Genomic DNA, 18,789 nt, shown 5'->3' with positions numbered 1-18,789 from the left:
GGAAAAAGAGAGAAATAAATTTTGAAAATTATATATATATATATATATATATATATATATATATATATATATATATATATATATATAATTTTTTTTTTTTCCATTTGATTTTGGGGATACTTTGTTTAATGTTAATGTTAAGGTCAATTAAATCCACCATAATTTAGTAAAAAAAAAGAAAAGGCACTAATATTGCAAAAATGTAAAATGCTTGATGACTTTGAGTCAAAAGTGGATTTAAAATACAAACTCCTCATTTGAGCTCAGACTACATTTTTTATTGTTTTCCTTTGTTGATTTACTTGAACTCTTGCGTAACATGACCTCATGTTTACTAGATCGGTGACTTCGCAGCAAGAAGTCGCCGACAGTGAGCGAGGTGTCTGCTGGCTGACCTGGGTTGGCATAGTAACAAGGTTTTATATCTTCTGGGAATTATGGAAAATTATCCAGCATGCATATACATAGAAAAAACAAGAGAATTATCTCAGGGCATCTCTTCCAGGTTGGAAAGAAAATACCTTTTTGTGTGTGTGTGAGTGAAGAGAGCGTACTGTTAGCTGTCAAGAGGGAGAGTCAACAGAGGCACGCGTTTGAAGATCCAATTAAAATCCCTGTTCATATGGAGACGCTGGATTAGAGTTGGTTTGGAGGGAACTCAAGAAGCAACCTATTCATTATGAAGGTTGCTAAGTAACCAGGCAATCAGGTCTGGTATGCTGTGGAGGAACAGAGAGGGTCACCTGGTTTTTTTATCGCTGTCCTGGGAATACAGCAGGAATTTTAGTCTCCGTTCAGCGTTTTTCTTTCTTTCTTTTTTTTTTTTTTAGATATTTTTTATTTTATATTTTGAAAGAACTAATACATTTTCTTAAAGAATCGTGGAACCTGCAAGATAGAGCCATTCTGGAGGATGGAGGGATGAAATGGCTCATCGCACAATCAGAAAACATTTAACATTTTGGAGAGTCTCTTTCCGAGAAACTTTCTCATTAATCAATGACCAGAAAAGGTTGAGTTAAAGAGTACCAAGTGTTTTCTGGAGGCCACAGTAGCTTCAGAGCTGATGTGTAATTTATTCCAATTCTATTGGCTGACATGTGGGCGGATAACCTGCTGCTGCACCTGACTCCAGGACAGATTTCCTATGGGAGGTCCCTCATGCATAATTAAGACTTTCCACTAATCTTTTTATTTTTTTATTGAGCAATTATTGTTTCAACAGCGCTCTTTTGTTACATAAAACAAATAACTGTAATTTTGATCAAGTCCTCTGGAAGAGGAGAAAAAAGGAGAAATGTTCATGTTTTTTTCTCAGAATTTTGACTTTAATGCAGACAAGCTCCTGGGAGCAACCAGCTTCAAAGATAGAGATGTGCGTTGTGAAGAAGAACTACATTTCTGGATAAATTAATCAGATTTAATTGGTGAAGAAAGTCAGAATTCTCTTCTTTTTTATCTTTCAGTGACCTAAATTCTGTTCCAGAAAGTCCTCTAAGATACTAACACTAATACTAATCTAAGATACTAATTTCTACCTAGTAGAAATTGTGACTACAGTGGACTATTCATAAGAAAAAAGTATTTATTTTCATTCTCTCTATATATTTTGTACTTTTTTTTCTGTTGGTGTAGCTCATGCAATTTCAATAAAATGCATCAAAGTTTTTGATTGGAAAGTAGGAAAAGCAAGGTTTTCTCCATTAGCTTAACTCAATGCCTTTGTCGGCAGAGATTCTGTGTTTTGAAATCTAAAAAGTAGCTTTTTTGTTGTAGATATTTTCACAATCGGATGTAGTACTGCATCATATAACAATAAAGCAAACACACCAATTCATTTGTGATTAAAGTTGATCACCTTTGAAAGCATCTCACAAGGAAAAGACTATATAGACTTATATGTAAAGTAGTCAATTTGCCTTAAATGTGAAGCAACTCATTTTGTTGTCTGGTGGATTTCTTTTTTCTGAATGGGGGCCTGATTTATCAATGTATGTAGTTAATACTATAGTGTTTGGCATGCGTCTCGAGAGCTTTTGGGCATGGGGAGCCCTCATGAACAAAAGAACCCAAGTAGTTTTTCTTCGGGAAAAGTCAGAGAATATAAGGCTGATTTTTTAGGGTTTGTTTGCATATAAGAGTTAAATACTGTTTTGTTTTGTTTTGAATTGTTGTTTTCTTCTTCTTCTTTTTATCAAGGAACCATCAATACAGTTCAGATTTTTTTTATGACTTACTCATTTAAGGAAAAATTTGAATGTCCTTATTTCTAACTGAGGTCCTTTGTATATTTGCCCTTCAGTTGCCCTGCTTGGTTTTGTTCTTCCTCTCTGGAAGGTTACGTAATACCATAGAAAATTAATATTAATTCTATTGTTTATTATTGTCAAGTACGGCTGAAATATCACGTTAAATGCCTTAATGTATTTTAAATGAGTTATTTATTACGGATGTGACGTGTACATAATGTGACTGAGACGGTTCTGGACCTTATCAGTCACGTTTGTGTTTATTCGCCTTGGACCCTTGTCTACCATTGAGAAACCAATAATTAGAGAATTATGGAAAGTTTTACATTTTAAGTCTTCATTAAGTTTCATTAATTTATGTCTTTGAATTTTTTAGTTATTAGAAATGTAGTAAATCATATATTTGTAAAGTTAAGGTTAAAACATTATGTGTACTGCTTTAAGCTCCGCCAGCGGTGCACGCTGATGATATAAGCAAGCGGCTCTATTGAGTCGATGGAATTACGTATTGCTAGCGTCAGGTCGAACTTTTTTTTCCCCTCACAGATGGGTGGTTCCTTCTGAGAGGCGTTGCCATACAGCACCAGGAATATATACCCGCAGCCACTTACTCTGTTTCATACGTTGCGCACCGTGTTGCCATTTCTAGCACTGCTTACTTCGCCCTGTGAGATATCTCGTGAAACACTGTCTTCGCCATGGCCGACTACATTCACGTCCCTGACGAGGCTCCCGCTGTGCCCAAAATAGATGTGACGGTCGATGAGAACGACTACCGACCCGGTGCATTGCGGCTAATGAAGGAGCTCAGACCGAGCTGGAAGCCGTCCGAAATTAAAATGAAGGTAATATTTATGTCGTTTTATTTTAGAAGACGTTTTTTAAAATTACTTTGTTCAGTGGACTGCATTTTGGCACGCTCTAAAACGAAATGTGAGGGTTTTTCTTTTTTCTTTTTTTTTTTTTTTTTGCTATCTTCGAGTTAGCTAGTTAGGTGTCCCATTTAAATAAACGTCACAGGCTGACGTCAGATGAAACTGAGGGATTATAATATCATTGCAAGGCGCTGAAAGGACAAATATATGCTATATTCCAACTAAGTTACATTTCATAGCATCCAAAAGTGGTGAATAAACTTATAGATAGATGCAGATATAGAAGGTGACCCTTTTATCATGAATATTTTAACTTTGCGGTTAGCATCTAGAACAGAGTATTTTGCTTTCGCTTTTTATTGGCTGTAAAACTCTGCTTGCATCTCCGTTTCATTTGTTAAGGTAACATAACTGCTTATGTATGGAGCAGTTTTTACCGAAAGCTTGGCATAACTATGTACATTTGTTCGCAGTGGTGTTTCTATCACGACTGGCGCCCAGGGCGAGGCCATACTCCCCTAACCCCGCTCCCCCTCCCAAAAAAAAAGAAAAAAAAAAAGGTTAAGAACAACGGATATGTAGTTTATTATAAATATGGAAAAAATGGGGATTTTAATATTGACACTTAGTTTTGTCCCCCCCCCCCCCCATATTTGTTTTCTCATATATAGTTTTAAAGTAATAAAGTTTTATTTGCTGTTGTGACATATGTTGTAATAATTGGGAATCTATGTATCAATTACATATTTGAAATAGACTTTTAGACTTTTTTATTATTATTTATCTACACTGCCTCACAGCAGAGGTGCTTTTTCCCACGGAAAAGCATAGAAAACTTGTTTGGTTTGAATCTTGGATAACTCCCCCCCGGCCCCCCGTATGTCTCCCATATCATGAAGCACCACTACTTATTAGGTTGTGAAGTTAGGCAAGCCGATAATTGGAGCTAAGAGATCAGAAGGATTTCATAAAGCAGCTTTGGAAACTTCTGGAAGAAACATCGACGACCGTGTGAGCTTGACTCTGACGTTTGCATTTATGATTTGAATAATTCGCATAATCTAATCCTTTAAGATTACAGATGTCCTAAAGTCAAACAGTACTTGACTCACGCCATCGGCACAGATAAATGCTGTGAGTCACACGTAAATTAGTCCAAGCAGAGCAGGAAAAAAATGTTCCTCTCCTGTGATAACCCGGGGGTGTGGCTCAGCTTTGTAAACACAACCAGGATGGAGGATCACATGCCCCGCTGCCTTTCCCTGTACTCATCAATGAGGCAAAGTGGAGGGTTCAGCAAATACCAGTTAAAAATAAAATTCCACGCAATCCTGTCATTCTCCATCAGTCCAAGTCATAGTAAACAGTCTGACTGTTGTGTAGAAAGCTCAGATCCCCTTTTGTTTGCCCCCCAGTAAATTTCCAGCTTTGTTGTGCCGATAGGTCAATTTAAATTGGTCAAGCAAAGTCACCCTTCTGTTTCACCCTGCTTTACTGTATTAATGTTTACCACATCCCGACCTGCTCTGAGCTTAATGGTTAAATCCTTCAGCACTTCATTCATTTGCCTTTTTTGTAGTTGACCTATTTACAACTAGATGCTTTACATTTGAATATATTTTTTTGATTTTAAAAAAACAGAGCAATTCATTCTATGGAAGTACAAACAAAATTCAATAGCTAAGCAGGTTTCTGTGTTTGTGGCCACAGCAGATCACTGTCAAGTTAGTCACTTCTCTGCTAATGTTTAACAGATTAAACATAAAAATAGAAGGTTTTCTAAATTTTTATGAATACTTCCACATTAATTTTATTTCGTCTGTATGTAGGCAACTTTTAGCTAAACTATACTTTATGAAATAAATAGACCTGTCACAATAACGTATTTTACTCGACGTTAAATTGTCCCAGAAATTATTGGGATAAACGGTAATAGTTTTGCTTTTGAGACCACTTTCAAGCAATATAAAGCAATGATCGCATAATAACGCAAGTTTACCCTATCAAATAATAATAATTGTATATATATATTTAAATGCGACATTGGAATTAGAAAATATTTTAAATATCTAAAATTAATAGTAATAATAATAATAAAAAAAAGATCAAAAACATTAAATAAAACCCACCATAAATGAAATGGACTGTAAAGGAATCAAAGCCCTGGATATCTGATCCACCGCTATAATCCTTGCTTCTCAATTGCAACCGCTGCAGTGTGCCTATAATGTTTACCAAAGTAGAACCAGATGAAGCTAGTTTTATAGTAATGCTTCTGCCCTAATGAGTTGTTTTTAAACACAGGTCTGTCAACTGGAGTTAAAATAATGCAAGAAGTATACAGGTTGGTACTCAAAGTCACATCCATGGCCCTACATTTAACTGCAGGTAATGTTGTTTGTCTCTGCAGTTTTTCACCGATGGAATAACCAACAAGCTGCTTGGCTGCTATGTGGGGGCAGTCATGCAGGATGTGGTCCTGGTCCGCATATATGGCAACAAAACGGAGCTGCTGGTCGACCGGGACAACGAGATTAAAAGTTTCAGAGTGCTGCATGCTCACCGCTGTGCTCCCCGCCTTTACTGCACCTTCAACAATGGTCTCTGCTACGAATTTCTGCAAGGAACCGCCTTGGAACCGGAGCACATCCGTAGCCAAGCTGTTTTCAGGTAAGGGAAGAAGACAAACTGGTACAAAAATCCCAATATGCAATCAAAACGGTAAAAGTGCTAAGTTACATTTTTAATTTTTATCTTCATACTTTCTTTTTAAGCTCCAGTGAAATATGGTGCCGATTTTTGTTGTTTTGTTTTTTTCATCTGATAAGTCGATCATGAGAATCACCTTCAATGTTCTGCATTTCCATTGACCATATAATTGAGCAAATTGGAATTACAAAAAGAAATTTGCTTAACAGAAACACAGCAAGTTTGAAATATCTCATGATTTTTGATAGTTTTTGCACTAGAATGAGGTGATTTATTTTTTTTAGTGCTTTTAGAAAAGTGTGATGGAAAGACTATTTTTTTGTTTTTTTCATCGCGCAAGTCGTGATCAATGCCAGATGTTACTGCTGGCGGAAAAGACAAAGAAGACGACATGAAGTAGTTAGACGATGACGGGTTGGCATGTTTTTCAATGACTTATGAACAAAGTTCTTCATATGTGATTTTAATTGCGATTGCAAAATTGAGTTTTTTCAACATCAGTGGAATATAGAAAAAGTTTTGTGTTCATTTGTAATGGAAAGGCAGCTGGTGTCTAATGAAGGAAGAATAATACAGGAACCAAAGTTGATTGATGCGATTACAAATGCTTGATCTGTATGGACTAGAAAGCCTTCTACTGTAAGAGCTGATTATTTTATAATTTCTCTTTTTGATGCCTTGTGTCATATTGCTATTGGTAATAAAGCAAACAAAATACAACCTTGGTTCTTTGCTCTAATTTTTCCATGTTCAAATTAAAATGACATTTCCAACTCGAATCTATATTTACACATCTGTAAGCTGTTTAGCAGTATGGGGCATATCTTTGGTGATATTGGTTTACAAAGACATCTTTTCGTATTGATATTCGATTCCCTTGCCATGCAGGCTTATTGCGAGACAGCTGGCCAAGTACCATGCCATCCACGCCCACAATGGCTGGGTTCCCCGCTCTGACCTGTGGCTGAAGATGGGCAAGTACTTTACGCTCATTTCCAAGTGCTTCAAGGATAATGACAGGTGAGTGCTTGACTCTTAACTCTTAAACGATTTAAAAATTCACTTCTTCTTGAAAAATGCTGCATCTAGTGGCGTTAATGGGAAATATGATCTAGTCTGCATTGCATTGGTAGTAAAATATGTTAAGAACTGGTTTTGGTAGTTAGGAAACAATGAGCTACGGACGTCCTGTTTCTGTTGGGTTGCTAAATTCTGTGTACCAGCCACAGCATTCCCAGGAACCCAAATTGCAAGCAGAACATGAAGTCATAATGAGATAGTCACTTATGCTTTTCCTCACCTGGGAGGTGTCATGTGTTCATTTGTCTCTGATAGATGGGATTTTTATGCAAAGGCAAAAAAAAAACAAACTTAACTAGTTCTTGTCATAAACCAGCCTATTTTCTTGCTTAACACATCGGCATGGCTCAGAGTGTGGACCTTTTGGCTCCTTCCAGGTTGAACCTGGAGGTCCCCAGCCCTCAGTCCCTCCGCAAAGAGCTGCTGTGGCTGCAGCAGAGCTTGTCTGTGCTGGGCTCTCCTGTAGTTCTTTGCCACAACGACCTGCTTTGCAAAAACATCATTTATAACAAGAGGGAAGGTGAGTACGAGTCAGAGGTGCAGTCTCCGACGTTTCTGTGTGAGTGGTTGCTGGTGTGAGTCTTTGTATTAGGCAGGGATGCATTCAGGGGATTTAATCTCCTGCACACTGCTTGGTAGTGTTTGTGTTCACCTGCAAACATAGAATTAGATCAGATTAGACATTCCCGTTCCTTGTTCTGCCATAGTTTCTACTTCATATAAAGGTAAGATTCAGCCCAACTTAATATGTGTAATACTTTAGAATTTTCATTCATTGCAAATTAGCTCAATTTTAAGAGTTTACATTTTTTTTAATTTAGTAATTTTTTATGTCAAAGTCCTAATTCTGTGCTGCTTTTACTGAAGTTGGAACAATAACATTAAATGAGTTTGCATACTAAGTATTTGAGTTTATTCTCCAGAGGCTGTAATGTTACCACTTTGCTGTCCTACTTTTACACAAAGCAGCATCTTTCTGGCTAGTCTGTGAAACTGTTCTACTTTGTTGTCTTTGTTGTCGATGATAACAATAAAACACAATAGGTAAACGGAAGAGCATAGTCCGGTAGGTGGGGTGAAGGAGGATGTGCGAGCTGTCGGCCCCCTCGTCTATTTGCGACGTGGCGGGGGGGAGGAGGAAATTCTCACAGCTCCTTGTCTAGCTTTTCTCCCCCAGGAGTGACGGCGGAGGCTTTGACTGCCGCTGCTGCTGCTGGGCCGCCCTGCCCTTTGGGGAGGCAGTGGAGAGAGACTAACCAGCACTGTGAGGGACCCTCATGTAGTGTGCCCACTGCTCAGGCTAATCGGGATGAGTTCATGGCAGCAGTGGGAGCCACATACATGCGTATCAGCAGTCAGTTTTTCACATGACATCTTAATATCAGTATTTTAATCACAGGGATGACTAAATGGTTACAAAAAATATGATGGTGTGATATTCTGATTTTTCCTGATATTATATCTACAGACAAGACCAAACCCAAACCTTAAACCACAGTATGTTGATAAATTCTCACTGTTCAGTCAAGCAAAACTTAAAATAAATTTGTGAATCTGCTGATTATATAATACATTTTGAGGAAGATCAATTCAACAAGTATTTATTCTGGAAAGTTTGACAGCTTGTGACTTGTGGAAAGTGTTGGTTCTGGTCCTGACATGGGTGTAATCGACATGAGTAACATAGAATATCAACTTATATCTTTATAGGCTGAAACATGCTTACGTGAAGACAGTTTAAAAGGAGCTGTACTACATATTGTTTAGTCGACATGCTCACCTGCAGCACGGATGGATTCAGCCGAGATGGCGATCAGTGTTTCCTGAACATGTCCCAACACAGGAATATCCATTACGTGTACAATTGCCCAATACGATCTTAAAGGAATCCTTTCTTGAACTCATGGGTCAGTAGGCATGAAATCTATGTAGGTGCTTTCTCTTGCACAACCATGTATCAGGTGTCACGGTGTTGGTTAAACAAGTTCAGGTGCTGTTGGCAAGTTAGTCAGAAATCTTTGCAGGAAAAATACTTTTGACCCATCCCAGATCACCAGATATCTTAAAATACAAACACAAAAATAAACTTGAACACACTCGACACACAAGCCTGCAGCCTTAATTATTCTGTTTATCTTCATCTTTTCAAATAATTTTAATTTAGTTTAACTTTTTCTTACCTCTTGAACTTCTTGTAACATAAAAACCAAAAAACTTGAATATATTTTAATGGGATTTTATGGTTTATACTAACTCAAAGTAGTACATCATTTAAAAGTAAAAGAAAAAGGATACGTAGTTCCTCTACCATTTTTGTTTTTGTATTATTTTTTTTTCACATAGAAATCAGAAAAATATGGTGTACCTTTGTATTCAGCCCCTCTAGTAAAATCCAGTGAGATTGGTTTCCTTCATAAATTTCTTGAGAAGTCACTTGTGTATCTTTTTTTTTTCTCTTAAGGAATTTGTTGGAGACCATTAGTGACCGAATGGTAACATGAAATGGCCCAGTCAAAGTCCAGAACTAAATTCAACTGAGACTCATTTGCCAAACTTTGAAATTACTGTAATTGGACACTTTTCATCCTTTTTTGAGCTTTTTTTTTTTTCTTCAAAGAAACACTCCAAAAAAAAAAAAATCTAAGGACTAAGCTGGTAGACATATTGTGTTGAAAGGTGATTCTATAAAGTATCAGCTCAAGTGGGCTAAGTACAAACACATGCCACACTTTCCATTGTTGTTTTTTTCTTTAAGTCTTGAGAACCATTTATCCTTTTTCCTTTCCCTAAGTAAATGTTTGCTACTTTGATCTGGTTCAAGGTCAAGAGACAAACGTTTTCAAGTCTCTGTAGTTGAAGCTTTTATTTGAATAGGTACGACAGCAAGTTTGCTGCCAAGCTGCTTCTTGTGCATTTTTTTCTGCTGAATTAAAGGAACTTGTTGGACAAAATTGATACAGAAGAAGGTGTCACTTCCTGTATGAATAAAACAAAACAAAAAAAAAAACCAAGGCGGAAGTGTAAAGTCATTTAGTTTTTAGTGTTGCCCAAAAATAATGCTTACCTTTCGTCTCAAAAAAACCAAGTCACATGCTGAGTATTTCTTTTTCTTTCCACTTCTCGTGTTATTCAAAAAGTAGATTGAAACCCATGAGCAGGCCACTCAAAGATCCTGTCACATGCAGAAGCAGCAGAGGTCTTACACCATTGGACCTTTGCTGAGCCAATAGGAGCAGAGCACTGGGAGGGGGAGTGGCGGGTGACTAAAACTGTAGAGGGAAGAGACTTACTGTAAAAGAGGAGATGGGATTTTTTTTTTTTTTTTTTTGCAGCAGGCCCTGATGTTTGGAAACTGTGAGAGAATGGTTAAAAGACAAATGTGTGAGGAGTGTGAGCATGTGTGAAAGATGTTTGCCCAAACCTTTTCATCTGCTGCACAGGGGGGCTATAGCCACTGCCCGGAGGTGTTCAGTTGTGTCCCGCTAGGACCTACACGCCGGCTGGTAACCCACCTCAAAGTGTCTTTCTCTCTAGTCCAACCTGAGAAAAAATATTCTTCCTATATGTCAGGTTTAAGGAATTGATGAACATTTAAAAAGTAAAACTACTAGGTTGCTACTCGGAAACAGAATTTCGGGGGTGCGGGTTATTTCTGTATCAGCGGGCCTGTCAAAGTAAGGGTTTGGATTTTGAGATAAACCGCCTCATGACTGACTACTTCCTCCTCTGTTTGTCTGTTAATGCTGATGCTTCACATTGTCAGTGGTTTAAAAAAAAAAAAAGCACCAAGGCAGCAACACATTTTTGAAAGTTTCTTTTACATGTTTAAAAACAAAAACTACACTAACAGAACAATGAAATTTGACATTTCAAATCCAGATTATCATCTAGAGAAAAGACATTCGGAAAAGACACCTATTAAGTCATAGTTTGAGTGACCTCACCCAAAATGTATGTTATTTGGATGAACAAAACAGTTGAGTAACAAGTTTTGTTTTGTTTTGTTTTTTTAACGTCCAAGCCTCACAACGGATTCAAAACATGACGTGTACTTCCTCACATAAAGTCTGCAGATTTTTCCATTATACCAGTCAGAACCTATGGATGTAGCAGCCGGGTGCTGGATCAGATCTTGTCTGCCAGCTTTCAGCTCCAACCCGTACGGAGATGAAACTGCATTCCAGAGCAGAACTTATCAATCGAGACGATCGCTGTGGCAGACTGTTTACGTTTGCTTACGTGCTGGTCAGCTTGTGGCTTTTATTGTTCTGTTTCAAACGGCTGGCACTTAATTCCCACGCACAATCCATGTACCTGCATTAGCGCTGTTTTAAGTACAAAAAGCATCCTCCGATCCACTGTTGGCAAAAAGCTCATACAACTTAGTTTTTATGTTTCCAATAAAGTTGTTGATGACCTCAAGTTGCCTGCTGCATATCTGCAGTCAGGCTCTGTAATATTCCATGCAACTTGAAGAGGACAAGTCAGATATTCAAATGTTAGGCAATATGTTTATGCAATAAAGATATTGCATATTGCATTTCATAATGTACTGAATTATTAAGGGCTGCAATTTTTATAATGTGCTGAATTTTGAAAAAAGCACATTATATTTGAACCATTTTTGTGTCAGCTGTGTTAAATACTGATTGAATAAACATATAATCGTGTTTTTCTCACATTATTAAACTAACCAATTTTAATCTAATAAACCATTAATCAACAAGATGGTTAATTGTTTGCATCCATACTCCACACCGACTTATATCTGCATATACAAAGATCTGATGAAGATATTTTATAATTCTCGTTTTACAAATGAGATGGATTATAACTCTTGGTGTGTTGCTGTCTTGCTACAGACTCTCTGCCCTTCTGTGTTTTTGTTTCTTTGTGCTTTAACCTTTCACCTTCTACTTCTGTTTCCATCTCTTTTTTTTTTTTTTTTCTGTTTTTCCATGCCTTTCCAAAAAGTTTTGTCTGGCCAGTTTCCTCCTTATCCTGTGCATGTATCCAAAACAAATACTCACTGGAAAGTCGATTTGCCCTCTTCCCAGCAGACTTTTACAAGCGTTGCTTGTAAAAGTCACATTTTCACAGAGGTGAAAATGTACCTCGCACATTTTCACCTCTGATGTATCCCAGCCACCTTTTTCTTTGTGCATCTGCATGTTTTCATTTCAAACCAAAGAAACAAGTAGCCTTACTATGATAAGCAAGTCTTACTATGATAAATTCTAGTGTGAGTGAAAATGTGGAAGCTTTTCTTTCTTTTTTTTTTTTTTAAGCTTCCCTGTTCTCCATAAATAAAATATGAATTTAAAGCCTACATTTCTTAAACTTACTGGAAGGGGCTTTTTAGTTTGAGTACACACATCTTTCTGCCTTCCTCTAGTTTCTATCTACGCCTCAAAATGCAAACTCTTACTTCTTGCCCCTGTAATTGGCTACCTAGACAGCTTGTCCATTTAGCTGACTAAAACATAGAGCTTTGACAATTCTGAGTTATTAAAGGGAAACAACATAATCATTGCATTTGCATGTCCGGCATCACTGTCTAAACAATGCGCCTTCTGTCTCCAGGCAGTGTAAAGTTCATTGACTACGAGTATGCAGGGTACAATTACCAAGCCTATGATATTGGGAATCATTTCAATGAGTTTGCTGGTGAGTACAAATCCACAAAATGTGAAATGCTTCATTTTTGCTGTTGAAGTTTTTAAATTATTGGCCGTCTTTTAATGTCTTAGGCCTGAATGAAGTGGACTATAGTCACTACCCGGGGCAGGCCTTTCAGCTACAGTGGCTGCGCTCATACCTGGAGGCCTACAAGGAGCACAAGGGCCAGGATGGTGCGGTCACTGACACAGAGGTGGAGATCCTGTACGTCCAAGTCAACAAGTTCGCCTTGGTAAGTGTTTGGCATTAATAAATGCGTCACAGTACAGCTAAGTTTGAAAAATGGCCTTACTGATTGACAAAGCAGGTAACTGCCCCTTTCACTTGTTCAACAAATCATCCAGGTTCTTAGAGCCCAACTATAGTTTAAATTAGCTTTTGAGCAACACAGGCGTTTTGCTTCAACTGACGGACCATATCAAAACTTGTTGCTGCCATCTCTTCGGTGTTAGATTCTCTTCCTGTTCAGTATCTAAACTTGTCAGACTGGTAATCTGTTAGTACCTCATGGTGAAGCTCCTTTGTTTTTTGACTGAGCTGTCAGGGTTGAGTGTGGTGAAATCTTCTAAGAAGTGCTTTGCAAAACAAACATGCCATCGTTCCTGTAAAAATGGCTGTGGGACATTACTATGAAGTAACTGACCCTTTTAGTCTGTGTTTTTTTTTGTTTTTTTGTTGCAGTGTACCTTTTAGGTAAAACATCAACATTTCTTTATCTCATTGGAAGCTTCCTCGTTGCTAAAAATTAAGATGAGTGCAGTAAATTCTCTAGGCTGTTTTTGTGTTATGATTGAAAGACTGCTAACTACTTGTTTTCTGAGAGGACATGTTAGCTGGCTTGCTTATTGTGTCCAATAATTCAAAATTTGTGTCCAGGCTTCTCATTTCTTCTGGGGACTCTGGGCTCTGATTCAATCCAAGTTCTCCACCATCGACTTTGACTTCCTTGGGTATGTTTCTATCCTACAACAAGCTAGTGTGCTTACACTTGTGCTTAATTATTATTATTATTACTATTACTGTTTCGCCGTATTCAGCAGAACTTTTCTGCCATTTCTGCTGAAGCAGACACATCTGTAGCAGAGAGCATTTTGTTCCATCTCATTGCTGACCGTGCTCTTTTCTCTCTTTTCTACCTGAAGATATGCAAAGCTGCGCTTCAACCAGTACTTCAAGATGAAACCAGAGACAGCTGCTCTGACATTACCTGAATAAAACTTGGTAATCTCCCTTTTCTTCTTCCTCACGCTTTCTCCCCCGCTGCACCCTCATATGATGACTACAGGGTGCCCTCTAGAGGACTGTGTTGAAATTCCCTTTTGGTTCCCATTGTCCTTTTTTCCAAAGGAAAATGTACCTTGTGGGTTAAAATGAAGGACCTGTTATAATGTGAAGCCCATGTGACTAAATGGTTCTTATTTAGTCATTTTTGTACCGATACCATCTGGGATGTGGGCATTAGTACATACTGTATACTGTACTCTGTACTTCACTGTATAAGCTGTTACAGAGACAAAACAAAGTCTCCTACAAAACAGATATGGAGCAGGCACCTGATAGGCTGGGATTCTTTTTTTCTCATTGGATTATAATAATATTGGCAGACATGGAGAGCCTTGAGGGTTAGAAGGAGGAGGTGGAAAAAAAACACATGACACAAAGGCGGTTTTGTGTTCCAAGAAATAGATACGGGACGACTCCGTTTTGAATCTCATGTGATACGAGTTTCACCCCTCACCCCTTTCCTCCTGACTCTGTTTTCACCCTTATGTCGCCTCGTACTGTACATACATGTATGCTACACCAGAGTAGCCATGTGGTCACTGCTGAGCAGCTAAACGAGGGCTGTTGTGTTTGCAAACAGCGTCTTGTAGGAAGACGTCACGTGTTTAATTCTGACAAGTTGGGTGTCACTGGATCGCCTTTTCAATTTGGTGTAGATTTCATACTTTTGTTGGCACTCTTATGTTTTTCTTTCTTTCTTTTTTTTTTCCATGGTTAGCTGCTTCCAGGAATTTGAACATTCCATGTTCATAACGTCGTGCAGGAAGCATGGTTGCACCCGTACGTTCGGTCAGTAGTGCTAGTGGGATTGAAGTAGTTACTGTTTTAGACAAGACCAAACATTTCACTGTCCGTGTGGGGATTCTCTGTGTATTCCATCAGTTTGCTGTTCAGTTCTGGTCGTCTTCGTGTGCTATACACTGACCACTCCTAAATCGAACATCATATGTCTGAGCCAATGCTTGGAAACGAGGTGCAGCATGGTGAATGTTCTTGTTTAAAATAGGCATGGGTTGGAATGCCGTTTCCAGAAATGACCTTTGTAAAAGAAAAATAAAAAAAATTTCTAGATTTGTACACAAAATGTAAAATAAACTTGTTAAACATGATCCAGTTGATTTTATTTTTAGTGGAAAATTCCTACTGATGTTTAAAAATGTATGACATTGCTTAGTGATTATGTTTTAGATTATTTTGATACAGAAATATGGAATGAATCCTAGCCAAATTTGGTTGGAATCTTCAAGTATACATGCTTGTTACAGCTTTTAACACTGGCACTATAACTGGTTGGTAAAAACTGTGGTCACCGTGGCACATTTTCTGGCATTTCATCAAAAGGACCATACATTGTATTTTGTTGTTTTCGTTTCACATTGATGTCGGTAATTGGCCCATGCCTAGTTTAAAGCTCAAATTAGTCGGACAATGAGTTTGTTGGGGAGGATATAGGCCTCTTGATATTGAAAGCCAATTTATTCTTCATTCTCAAACAAGCCAACACCTTGCTGCCACCTTGCTTGTACATTGTGCACATTTCTGTTTCGACAGGGAGTTAGTTATATTTTTTATGTATATATTTTTAAAAGGACATAGTCCAGCCTGGAATGTCGTGTGAAATGTTCCTGTTCCTGCACATTACCTGTTAAGGAGTCCATTTCCTTGTGTAACATGTGAAAGCACACATTTAACACTTCTAGTAAGTGACTCTTAAAGCCTGTTCACTTGTTTTACTTGGCGACATAGTGAAGAATAAACTGACAGTTTGAGTTGAACCCAATCTAATGTAGATGTTTTGAACCACGATTGATGTGAAAAACTTGAGTTGGTGACAAGAGACTTGGATTAACTAGTATTTTTAAGGGATCTGCAGGAGGAAGTTTTTTCTTTTTACATATGGTTAATAGACTTTCAGATCATGTTTACTTTAAATTTATATTTCCTCAAATTTTACTTTTACATTGGATTCATTTGTAAATGACAAATTCAAATACTTTTTACACTTAATACATCTGTTCCAATACAACCATGACTACACATTTTTAGATGGTTCTAAATGATGTGCCCTTAAATCTCTCTGGTCACTGTAGCATTTTATATTTACATCAAGCGTATGTATTGTAATGCTTACACTCTAATGTGAATAAAAATGTACATAGCAGAATTTTTATGGGTTTTTTTTTATTTTGAAGATTGCATTAAAGTGTGGTTGTCTGATGTAAGAGGCTATCTTGGATAAAATGCTTTTGAAAATAAAGTCTATTTGCAAATAAGGGTGTCATTCTTGATGTGTTCTTACTTTAACTGTGTTTATGATGGGAGAAATATTTGGCATTATCTGCAGATTGCTATTTTTATTTTTGCCATAAACATTCCTTCAGAGTATGCCGTATTTGGCACAACCATAGATGTAGATTGATTAGAAGAGCTTCTTTGTTCCTTAATAAATTGTTTATTTTTTATTTATTTATTTATTTAAACATTTAGTCAAAGTACATTTTTCGTAGCTTTTAATCTAAAAAGTATAACCAGACTTTTTCAAAGTTCACTTCAGGTTTCTACACACTGACATCAGCTGGTTCAGATCACAGCAGAAATCTGAGTTTGTACCACGGATGACCACAAGATGGCGACACAACCCATAGAAAAACATCGTCCTGCTCAAATGTAACATGAATCTCACACACTAATCTTATTCAGCATTTGATTGTTGTGAATAAATCTAAATTGACATATAAAAATATATACAAACTAAACTCTGGTCATGGTCTGCGTGATCTCTATATGGAATTAAAAGAACATGCGGAGTCTGGCTTACATTGCATGTTGACTCAACTTTCTTTTGCTAAAAAAATTTTAGCTTTACAGCCAAATTCAGTTAAACGTAATATGTTTACGTAAATGCAGTAAGGGAAATAAAACGGAGTAATTGTGCACTGTAAAACAGCGGGACGCTAATTTATTAGTTTGTTTATGCTAACCCAATGGTTAAATTCATGCCTCACACCCCAAAACCAAACAAATAACTTCTACTATTCTCTCGAAGCGTATTCTCTCCTCGTCTCCCTAATATGAGCAGCGTCTTATACAGTGGAACAATTACAACAGTGCGTTATCCAACTCACTGACTGTAATTCAATTATCCTCTTCCCCCCGGCTTCATCCACCCAGATAATACACACATTAATTAACAACAGAATCCAATATCGCCTGTTCTGCGCCTCCACTTATTTTCATTTCCAATAAAAAGGTCACAGCAGCCACTTCCCACCGAAGACAATTAGTGTAAGTGTGTAGTAATGGATTACGCTTGTAAATCACCAGCGGCCCAAAGTGTGTGACGGGGAGCGGGAAAGTGAGCCCGGCGGTAGCGGGAGGGTGCGGCCTGGGAGAACGGAGGTGCTGACGCGGCTGCTATTAACATCCATCAGACGTGTCATTCCGGAGAACTCATAAAGCAAAATCTCCGCAAGGTGGATGTTTTGCATCACGTATTCCGGAGGAGCAGAAGGAGATTCTTCCCTCTGTTTCGTTTAGGTTCAGCGGCAGATCACAGCAGTTAAACACTGGCGTGGTCCAAACGGCGTGTAGCGCGAGTCCTTCGTCAATTCAGGATGGAGGTTTACCATAGAGGCTGGCTATGTTGCTAGAGTTTTGCATGCTTTCCTCGTGATTACCTAGGGTTTCTCCGGGTACTCCAGTTGCCAGAGCACTGTTCAGTCTATGGCTTGAAAACAGAAACAATCAATCTGTCGCTTGGAAGCAAGAATATTCTATTTTTATAGCCCAAGGTCGATAAAAAAACACCTTGATAATCCTGTCTCTTATAGTAGATACACTAATTCATTATTTGATTTTATTTGATTATTTGAGTTATTTTTTTTATTATTTATTCATTTTTCTGACTGTTTAATTGTTCTTTTCTTTTACATTATACTATTTTGTATTTTATTCGTCGTAATCTTTCCCTGGGAAATAGAGGTGTTGCAGGAGTTTTATTTACCATGATGCACAGGTGAACTTGTCTTTTCTTCTCAAGTTTTGAATTCGCATTTTGATATTGTGAGTTTTGTAAAATTAGCTCTGCAAACCAACATAGACGTGGCCATCCACCCACACTGACAGGCTGGGCAAGAGCATCAATCAGAGAAGCAGCCATTGAACCTATAGTAACTCTGGAGGAGCTCCAGAAATCCCCAGCTCAGATTTCTTAACTTATGAAGAAAGGCATTGTGGAGACATATGTCCTATTTACAAAAACTCCATATCTGCAGAGTCCACGTTATCTTGCATCTTGCAACTCCAGACAAGGGAACAACTTCTGACTCCTTAGCTAACCAACTGAAAGTGCCTGAAAGAGTACGAGTGAGAAAAGAGACATGGATGAAAACTCAATAACTCATGGCAGCATTCTCCCACTGTCACAGATGAGCAGACAGTAAATCAGGAAAATGCCAGAGTGAATGGGAGGGGGCAGGGTCAGTAGAGTTTCAGTCATCCTCACTAAGGCGGCGACCTAATTACCCAAAGAGAGGGAAACAGTAATTAGCAGAGAGTCTCACCTCGTTAATCACAAAGGGCTCCTTCACTCTATTTATATCTGATTAATGGCTTGCTTAAGCACGCTGAGGTATTTATGTTTCTGTTAATTGTGTGCAGCTTGTCTCCTCTCAGCTCGCTGCAGATTGCTAACACCCCCAACTGATGCACACACCTCCATGACACCTTTCCCCAACTTTATTTATGTATTTTTTTTCATTCTCAATTTGACTTACTGGCTTCCTGACTTAAAGATGACAAGAAGTTGTTTCTCCAAATTTTAGTTGTCATGCTTTTCTGCTAATCTTAAATGTTATCAAATGATTTAATTTATTAAGCAATGAAAGCTACCCACACCAATCTGACCCTGCTTG

General features: G+C 37.9%; 1 protein-coding gene across 1 annotated transcript; it reads left to right on the top strand.

Moving 5' to 3' along the window:
• The first annotated feature begins 2,787 nt into the window (after nt 1-2,787).
• Nucleotides 2,788-14,607, top strand: etnk1 (ethanolamine kinase 1). Its single transcript, XM_015022988.1, has 8 exons — nt 2,788-3,094; nt 5,535-5,794; nt 6,722-6,853; nt 7,291-7,433; nt 12,497-12,580; nt 12,664-12,824; nt 13,469-13,542; nt 13,735-14,607. Exons 1-8 carry the CDS (start codon nt 2,948-2,950, stop codon nt 13,805-13,807), a joined length of 1,074 nt encoding a protein of 357 aa, XP_014878474.1. The 5' UTR covers nt 2,788-2,947; the 3' UTR covers nt 13,808-14,607.
• Nucleotides 14,608-18,789: the final 4,182 nt, after the last annotated feature.

This window comes from Poecilia latipinna, unplaced genomic scaffold, assembly GCF_001443285.1.
Source record: "Poecilia latipinna isolate Pla-1442-1.1 unplaced genomic scaffold, P_latipinna-1.0 Scaffold3160, whole genome shotgun sequence".
NCBI lineage: Eukaryota > Metazoa > Chordata > Actinopteri > Cyprinodontiformes > Poeciliidae > Poecilia > Poecilia latipinna.
Note: the sequence above shows the minus strand (reverse complement) of the source record. Positions and strands in the feature narration are given on the sequence as shown.

Excerpts from the sequence above, each read along its gene's own strand:
- etnk1 (XM_015022988.1), top strand. The coding sequence starts at position 2,948 with ATGGCCGACTACATTCACGTCCCTGACGAGGCTCCCGCTGTGCCCAAA. Across the intron at positions 3,095-5,534 it reads CGTCCGAAATTAAAATGAAG|TTTTTCACCGATGGAATAAC; the intron begins GTAATATTTATG and ends TTGTCTCTGCAG. Across the intron at positions 5,795-6,721 it reads CGTAGCCAAGCTGTTTTCAG|GCTTATTGCGAGACAGCTGG; the intron begins GTAAGGGAAGAA and ends CTTGCCATGCAG.